This window comes from Podarcis erhardii, assembly GCF_964252035.2.
Source record: "Podarcis erhardii genome assembly, chromosome: 1".
Classification (NCBI taxonomy): Eukaryota; Metazoa; Chordata; class Lepidosauria; order Squamata; family Lacertidae; genus Podarcis; species Podarcis erhardii.
In genome coordinates, this window is record NC_138497.1 from 77,377,945 (window position 1) to 77,387,176 (window position 9,232).

Here is a 9,232-nt window from a genome sequence, read left to right on the forward strand (position 1 = left end):
AAATCTGCAGAGCAGGGGGCAGGGAACCTGTGGCTCTCCAAATGTTCCTGGACTGCAGCTCCCATCATCCTTTGCCACTGAAAACAGGAGTCCGTTGACATTTGGTGGGTCACAGGTAGCACCCATCCCTGCTGTAAAGTCTGCATACTCTTTGGCAATTGGCAGCTAAGTAGTCATGAGTGTACAGCGCAGAACTGTGACATGAGGAAATAATGCTGAAAAATCTCTTATCAAATATTTGACAAGGATTTCTGGCCAATGGTAGCTTTTAAAATGTTTATAGGGTATATTTTACAAACATATTAAGTATGAAATATGTAAAAGGAAGATATGACAGAATAAATAGAACCTGAAAGTCATGGAAATGTGGGCTTGGATTTAAAGAGGATGTAAAAACACATATGAGATAAGCAAAGTATATAAAATATAAAAAATGAAATGAGGATTTCTATGTTTGGTTTATTGTTCAATGTAATTCTGACACTTGGACCAATGTTCAGAAGTTTAAATGTTAACCAGAACCTCTTGGAGTGGTAAAATTACATATTACATAATTCCACACACACACCCCATGAAGCTCAGCAAGAAGTATGAGCAGAATACAAATGGAATAAGATGTCAATGGAAGGGGAGGGTTGGGAATCATAGAATATGGTTGACTGGCTAGATCTTTGAGTTATGAAGAAAATCTTTATTTGGCATCATATTCTGGATGAACTAGCTCAGAGCCATACCACCATTACCCTAAACTTACGTTTTTCTTCTCGTCTATTAACAGAACCACCGTCTTTAGGCATGTCTGCTTGTCAGTAGAACCGCATGGGCCTAGTTCTCCCAAGAGGGCATGTGAGTCATTCTGTATACTCTGCAATTGCAGAAGAACAAATACAATCAAAGTGGTCAACATTTGCTGCTATGAAATGATTCCTTTCACAGATAGGCTGAAATTACCCATTCAGACAAAAAGTTCAATAAATCATTGACCTTAAGGATGTCACATTCCACGATCCAGGTCACAGGCCTTTCTTTTCCTTTTCCCTTTTTCTTTCAGGGAGGTTATAAGCCCTCCTTCTGGGAAATATTGGACATCTAACCTCAAATTGCCATTCCCCACTCCTTTCCAATTCATTTTTTGAATTCCCAACCCCCATTTTAGCCCTATCTTAGATTCAGCTGTATTGCAATACAAAGACACAGGCAAGAGTGGGAAATGACCCAGACAAAAGCAGGTGTGGCCACACAGACATACAAACACACTGCATCCAAGGCAGGAGGGCTAGCCCTTTCTCATTCACCTGCACTCTATAGGAAGGTTACCCTGCCCCACTGTGGCATAATTCCTTTGACCAGAGTAGAAGAGTCTGGGGCACGTACCTTGCTCAGCACATAGTAGCAGTCACCATGGAAGGTGTACTTCTTTCCATCAAAGGTAGTAATGTGAGACCCTCCCTCCACTGCACATTTACTGGGACAGGGTAAATCCTGGCATATCCATCTACCTGATTGGCAGGTGCTGTGAAGACAGACAAGAAATCAAAAGTGGGATCTGGACATATAGAAATTATACTAGAAGTACCTGCACCACAGCAGTGGAGCCACTACAGCAGGTCAATTTGGAAATGAGTCCATAACACTTTTGGACCTCATACATTGCAAAGTGGCAGCAGCAATCCCCTTTTCTCTACCCCAAGAATGTTGTTGTTGCTGCTGCTGCTGCTGAAATATGTTTTTACAATTAGAGATTTAGGCTCATATAACAATATCAGATGGGTACATAATTGGTAATGCTGGGCAATTTTTCACCGGGGCTTGCTAGAACAAGTCGTCTATGTTTTAGCATAAAATGATACGGTGTATTAGATATGAAAGCCTGTGATGGTACAAGGTGTTTGTCCAGAGATTCACATCCCTACAAGAATCCTTTAAGTGACAACTCTGAAATAAAAAGCTATAATTACTCCCAGAGGGCACGGACAGGCTTACCAGCTTTCACAGTCATTGGTGATGTTTTTACCAGGGGAAAATAATTTCCCACGAAGTTTGCAATAACACTGGCTCGTGGCCACACAGCCTTTCCCAGTGATATCATCATATACCGTGCCTGCAAAACAAAAGAAAAAGATGCTCATAGTTCATGACAATCCAAGGCTGCACGTCTGAACTTGGGTTTCCCATTTCTAAGCCCATTGTTGTATCCACTAGGCCACACATAAATTGTTACCTTCAGGGCAAAAACAGCCATCCATGTAGTGTTCTTCACATAGTTTGCTGATCCCCATGTGTGAACAGGTGTCCATACAGGGTGAGCCACTTTCCAGGTAGATCATGTTTCCAGGACATGACTTAGCTAAAATAATGAAAGAAATAGCAATGACTATATGCATACATTGAAATGAAATTAGGGTTCAATCAAAAGAAAGAATCCAGGCAGCTAAAACCATAATCCTAATTTGTTTCAGTTGGATTTAAATACACAATTTCCTAAGTTTCTTGTTCTCTGTTCTTCTTGCGTCTCCAGCATGAAAACAATTATTCAGAAACTCTTTCCACCAAAATCAGTGGGAAAGCTTTCCTTGGCTACTATGAGGAAACAGGATTGGATCCCAAGACTGCTGTTTGGAAATTAACCTTAAGGATGGGGACCTTTCAAGACCATTCTGAGTTACGTGAATTTAAAGAGAGATTTCACCCTCCCCCATTAAACATTCCTGGCGGCATCTTAGATGAACCCAGTTAATCACTTACGACACAGTTGTGATGTCCTCCAGTTCTGAGGATTGCCACCAGCGTGGGAACACTGGCGGGAAAACTCTGAGATGGTGCTGCAAAGGCAGAAGGAGTCCTCTGTATGCTGGCAAGCACATCTGTCCTGCATGCAGGCTTGGATATACTGTTCCAGATTCAAGCGGGACTGACAATCAGCAAAAGCCGGAGCAGTCAGCAGCTTCTCACACTCCTCACGCTAGAAATAGAGGAAAGTATGGTTTAACAGGCCTCCCAAGCTCAGTTTCAGTTTCCAAAGTGGCGCTACGTAGCACAAGGAAGAAGGTCCAGGCTTTTCACAAAAGTCTATGTTGTACAGGATAATCCATTCTTATTCTCCTTTCCTCTGTCTTATGATTCAGAGCAAGAACTGGGAGCATCATAAAGTGGTTGCACTCCTTAATACACCCTTGCTATTTCTCTAACAGAGACGGGTATCTCTATTCCTGGTACGTACGGTATAACACAGTTTTCAAGACTTACATGTTGGTTGCAAGATTCTATAGGTTGTGTCTCATCAGGGTCTTCACATACTGTATTGGGCTTATTAATCTTCTGTAGGTTTCCAAATGTGATTGGATTGTAGCTCAGACCTGTGAGTTAGAGTGAGCAGCATGTTCTATTATTTCCATTAACCAGAACAAACAGCATCTTTGTTTTGCTCTCAATGTCACAACCAGAGCTTAGAGGCATAATTTCACACCAGATGGTACTGTTCACTTACTATAGATTACTTATATCCTTTAAAGTTTTAAATTAAACACTTGTTTGCTCATACATTCAAAGATTAATTGAAACATGCTACATTTTGAATGTTTTCTACATTTTAAACCGATGCTTATAGCAGAATTCATGAATTTCTAGGCTTAAATTTGGATTTATAGAAAGGTGTTGTGTTTTTACAATCTGTACAGTGAACTCCAACAATCATTTAAACATTCACATGTTTCCTAGGAGAATATGCTGCTCTTAAGCCACCCTGATCTGACAAACAAACACCAGGTTAAATAGTGTTTTAGACCATCTCCAAATCTGCTTTTGTTAATTTAGGGTGATGTCCAACCAACATCAATCATATGCAGAGCAGACCTTCTGAAATAAATGAACATGTTACATAATTTCCTTGATTTCAGTGAGTATAACATAGTTGGATGTTACCCACAGAATTCATTACACATTTGCTTTGTTCTCACCTGTGCATTTAAACTCCTCATATTATGTAACTCATTATAATAATCATTTCTCTATAATGTTGTCCAACTTACCATTGGAGAGGAATTCATTATAAACCTGCTGGCCGTTGTAATCCCCACAAAGACCACAAGTACCGTTGTTAAACTTGGTGTCCAGTTCAATCTAAATTGAAAAAGGAAAACCCGAAGGAACATATCAGCTGTTGTAGCAAATAAATATGTAAAGTTGCCTTATGTTGAGTCAGACGATTGGGATACTGAGCCCAGTATGGCTGCTCTGACTGACATTGATGGCCCAGTGTCTCAAGCATATGATTTTTCCTTTCCTGCCACAGGAGATCTATTAACCAGCGTTGTCAGGAGTTTGATTTGGGATTCTAAGGTGATAAGCAAGAAAGAGGCCAAAAAGGGCCAGTTTCAACTAATGAGTTCTGCTACTGAATGCCAGTGGAAGGACTTCTGCTAGCAGAATAGGGCTTTTGGCTCCTCTCCAAGCCCACTCACTGCCATGCCTCCCCAAATTGGCTTGCAGGGGTTGGAGGAAAATCCACAACAGAGCATGGGGAGATCATTCTGTCTAGTAAACTGAAATGCTTGCACCGACAGAACGATCTTCTTAGTGCTACGCTGAATTCTTCCCAGAGGATTGTATTCAACTAAGCCCTACTCACATTAATGAACCTAAATTAGTCATGTCCATTACCTTCAATGGGCTTACTCTAAGCAGGACCAGAGGAATTGTAGAGCAGCCACCAAGAATGGTTCTCTACTTTCCCTTGCAGTCGAGAGGGTTCTTTTGGGTGCTCTTAATCACAAGACAGGGACATAGGGCAGAAATTGGTCACTTGAGTGAGCTGGGCCTGTACCATAAAACCTATACCAAAGTATCAAAATAGAAGCTGAAGGCCACACATACCATCAAAGCAGCTTCTCTGTTCCATATCAAAACTAGGCCCACTCTGGCATAGAGTTTGGTATACATATCATTCTTCTCAATCAGAATACCAGAATGATAGTACGGAGTCCTTGCACTATAGGAAAGAAAGTCATACCGAGTTTTTATTAGATTCCATTGCAAGCAACAGGTCCAGCATTAGATGAGAAAGCACACATTTGCAGAATTTGTGATTCCCACAATTTCTATTTTATAGCCCCTATACCATCCCAGTATGCTCCCCAACTTCCAATCTAAAATGAACATGAATACACAGAAATAAGCAGAATCTTATTCATAGCCTGTTAAAATCTGTGAGGTTTATCTCAGTTTCTGCATTCAAGTTTCAGCATTCATCTAAGACAATGGATGGTCAAATTTTACTTGCCAGTTTAAGAGGGTGCTTATTTTAAATATTTTATTTATTTATTTATTATTTCAATGTTTCCACTGGAAATTTCCTAGTCATCCTGTGCTTTAGATTTTACAGTGTCACTAGTGCTTATTAATACAGATTCCTAAAGACTCAAGCCTTGGCTGAAGATCTTAGAAACACAGAAAGCTGTCCAAAGTCAGACAATGGGTCTATCAAGCTCAGTATTGTTTACAATGACAGGCAGTGACTCTGTAGGGTTTCAGACAGGAGTCTCTCTTAGCCCTACCTCCAGGTAATGAGGACTGAATTTGGGACTTTCTGCATGCAAAGCATAATTTTAGCCACTGAGATGCAGGCCTTTCCACTGATGGGTAAATGACAGTGTGCAACTGAAGGCCCAGAGTTGCAATGTGACTCCAAGGTAAAAGTTTCCTTATGAGTATTCCCTGTGAATTAGCCTACCTTAAATTATGTTTCCTGTTTTACTGGTCCCTGGACTGTTACCTGCTGATGCTGTCCTTGGATCATGTTTGAAGTCAAATTGGTTCCCTGTGCCTGACCTTGGTTTGTCCTTGACTCTGCTGGCATGACGTCTCCTACCATTCTCTGGTGAGCTTATGTGCAGGTGTAGACTTGTGGATCACAGCCTATACAGGTTGTATGTATCCAGAGTAGGGTGGGACAGGTGTAGCAGTATTACGTAGATGATTCCCTTAATATGGGACAGGCTTGTGTGCCTCTAAACTACCTTTACAATGAATGCGATTATGAGGAAATCAATACTTGATAGATTGACCACCTCCACCCCAACACACCTCCTGATTTTAACTGAAGTGCCCTTTAGACTAAGTTCTTGCTACACAAGAGTTATATTTCCAAAGCAGGATATTACTGCATAAGTGGTTTTACTCATTTCAGAGCCTTTGTTGCAGAGCAAAATGTTAGTCAACCTAAGAATAGTGGGACAGGTCACATTACAGGAAAAGGAAAATATTAACATTCACTATGGGAAAGAATATGTTTCCTTAAGCCAATTACCCAACATTTGGCATGGATTTCAAACACAATAATCTGATGTGGAATGTCCTTCTGATTACAAATTACTACTTTAAGAAGAAAAACCATGATCCATCTCAGCTATGATAGGTTTGGAAAAACAGCGAAAGTTCACAAAGGCCAAATTGAACTAGCCCACCAGCAGGCTAAAAGTGTCATTCTCACATGGTGTTCGCATAGCTAGGAGAGCTGCTGTTGTGTCTCTCTGAGCTTCCTCCTTCATCTCCAGCATAAATAGGGACAGGCATATTTTAGTAGTAGCCCTTCACTGTAACTGGGCATGTGGTCAGTGTGTACAGTGAGACTTAGGGAAGCCAGGAAACATAACAGTCAATGCCTTGTTCTGGATGTCTTTTTGTTAAAGGAGATCACTGTATGTGAAGTATAACTAAAGAGGTGAAAGATGGCAGAGAGAGCCATGAAAATAATCAGGTTTTTTAACAATCCTGGATGTCAAGTTTGTGTGCATTATAAAATGAAATTCATAGTATAAGTATTGATTTTCCATTTTTGTACCTTGCTTAAATAATAATTCCTACTGGTGGTTGTCTCTGGCAGTTTGTGCCTTTTCAGCTACATTTCAAAACTGGACTGTAAAATACTGCACATTAGCAGCAGTGCTGGGGAAATTGGTCACAATCTTAATTGTCCCCTGCTCATTTAATAAAATGTGTAGGTAATTATGTCATTGGGAGTTGGAGGCGGAATTCATGGAATGTGCAAAATCTCACTGAAAAACTATCAAAACTAGTTTGTGTTCCCTTGACATTTCTGGAGATGTTGTAGAAATGTCACTTTGTCTTATTAAAAAAAACACCCTTTTTTACTTCCTTGAAATTTCCTCAGATGTTTCACCTAAAAACTCCAGTCTCACTTCGAAAAGGCAAGATTTCAGTGGCAGTACTCCTTAAGATCTATGCCCTGACTTTCTACACAATGCATTTCCCTCAAGTTTATTTTGAGTTGTTGCCACAATTTATATTATGAGCTTTTTGTGAAATAACTGTGGCTAAACACTGGAAGCTTTAGAAGCATAATAATATGGGAAGAACTTACATTTGCCCATCCACCACCACCATCTTGTGAGTGAGGTAGATTGCAACATCCTTAATTGTGATAAGGACATATTGAATGTCAGGGTGCCCTTGCTCATTCAGTTCACGCTGGATATGGACAGAGAACTCCTGGTAAGATTCACGGCAGTCAGAAACAAAGTTGTATTCGCAGACACCAGGAAACTGGTAGAAATCGCCGTCAAAAGTTTTGAAGTGGTTGTTCCCCCAAGTACTGCAGACATAGTGGCCATGGCTAGAAGTTCTTCCTGAAAAATGAGGACAAAGCAACCACTGAGTGCAATCATGGAACAATAAAACAGAAAAATGACACATAATTAAATAAAAACAAGCCATAAAATCCAAAGAGCTTCTGAATGGAAAGGGGTCAACAACCAGGATTAAACGTTCCACTGCAATGTTGGTATTTCATTTTTTTATAGTTACCAATACAACATATCAAGTAATATGTACGCTTATGCTCTGAAAAAGGCACACACATATTATTGGGCTTGCTGCTACAGCAAGATCTTTGCCATAAAGCTGTGAAACATAGGCACCTTGGGACACAGGTGAAGTGCTGCATACTAATGCAACATTATTTCTCTGGTTACCGTTTGTTTATCCATCAGGATAGCTTAGGTAATGCAAAACAGCCAAAACACTTCTAGTAAAGGTTGTGCCAGTCACATGGAATCTCCTACTTTTAGTAAAAAAAAAAATAAGTTCCTCTACCACATATGCCAGCTGACTCAACTTTATATCCATAAATGATGGGGCCATTTAGCTTCCATTTCCAAATAAAGTTCTACACCATCTGCAGGTCTTTGGTATTTATTCTCTCTGTGCAAAACCTGTGGATTCTTTGAATCCATAAGGATCTGCTGTTGCAAAGTCCAGCTGAGCACCTGAAGCTGGGCCTTGTTTGTCTAACAGATGAAAGCAACAGACCTCCTCAGGTGGTGGACTCTCCTTCATTGGAGGCTTTTAAGCAGAGGTTGAGTGGTCATCTGCCATGGATGCTAAGCTGAGTTACCTGCATTGCAGGACCTTGGACCTCAAGGTCCCTTCTACAGTTCTCTGCTCTATGATCTATGAACTATAATGGCAAATCAGTATTATAGTGCTGAAAGAGCCGTCAAGATAATCTAATTACTCCAGCCTGTAGTCCTCCACAGATGTGCTGGCTGGAGGTGATGGGAGTTTGACCCCAGAACATCTGGAGGATACCAGGCTGGTATAGGCTAGTGTACAACATCTTTCCCCTCCTACCACAAATTCCCTGAGGCAGAATCGCCTATGCCTTAACTCTGCCAGCAAATTAGTTCACATCATCCAGAATATTCTATATTATAAGCAGAGAGCAAAAGTACCCAGTGTTCATCATACAGACTACTTTTCATATCCTCAAAAACCTTATTGATTAGCGAAGCAATTTAAATATTTTACTTGTTGCGCATTGCACCAGCCAGTGAGTATTCCCCAGGCTTCCCCACTGGACAATCCCACAGTATCTCCTTTAAAAGTCTTACCTTTTTTAACTTCAGCTGCATAGCAGATGGCCAGCCATAGTGTCAAAAGGCTGGTAAGCCTTAGCCCCATGGTGGCTAAGAGGGAAGGACAGAAGTCCCTCTATAGCCATCCTTTATATAATGTCCATTGGTGCTATTCATGCTACCATGGGGGAGGAGATGGAAGGTGAGGAGGAGTGGTCAAAATGGGTACAGTGTTTGCTGAGATTAGAAGGTAAACAGAGGTGAAATTTTCATTGTAATTCCTGTAATTTAGCATTCAGGAACATTGAGGAAATAGTATAATATTGATTCAGTTATCATGCAAGTTTCCTTTTTTATTGCCC

At 40.6% G+C, this 9,232-nt stretch overlaps 1 protein-coding gene across 1 annotated transcript in view; it reads right to left on the bottom strand.

The window, feature by feature from the left end:
- Positions 1 to 8,980, bottom strand: part of MUC2 (mucin 2, oligomeric mucus/gel-forming) — a 60,966-nt gene extending 51,986 nt beyond the window's left edge. Inside the window, exons 1-10 of the mRNA XM_081843116.1 lie at positions 8,907 to 8,980; positions 7,379 to 7,643; positions 4,873 to 4,987; positions 4,029 to 4,119; positions 3,247 to 3,356; positions 2,746 to 2,962; positions 2,222 to 2,347; positions 1,984 to 2,101; positions 1,375 to 1,513; positions 755 to 865 (exon numbers count right to left, since the gene is read on the bottom strand). Of these exons, the coding sequence (XP_081699242.1) occupies positions 755 to 865; positions 1,375 to 1,513; positions 1,984 to 2,101; positions 2,222 to 2,347; positions 2,746 to 2,962; positions 3,247 to 3,356; positions 4,029 to 4,119; positions 4,873 to 4,987; positions 7,379 to 7,643; positions 8,907 to 8,976 (1,362 nt within the window). The 5' untranslated portion in view covers positions 8,977 to 8,980. The remainder of the gene's footprint in view (positions 1 to 754; positions 866 to 1,374; positions 1,514 to 1,983; positions 2,102 to 2,221; positions 2,348 to 2,745; positions 2,963 to 3,246; positions 3,357 to 4,028; positions 4,120 to 4,872; positions 4,988 to 7,378; positions 7,644 to 8,906) is intronic.
- Positions 8,981 to 9,232: the final 252 nt, after the last annotated feature.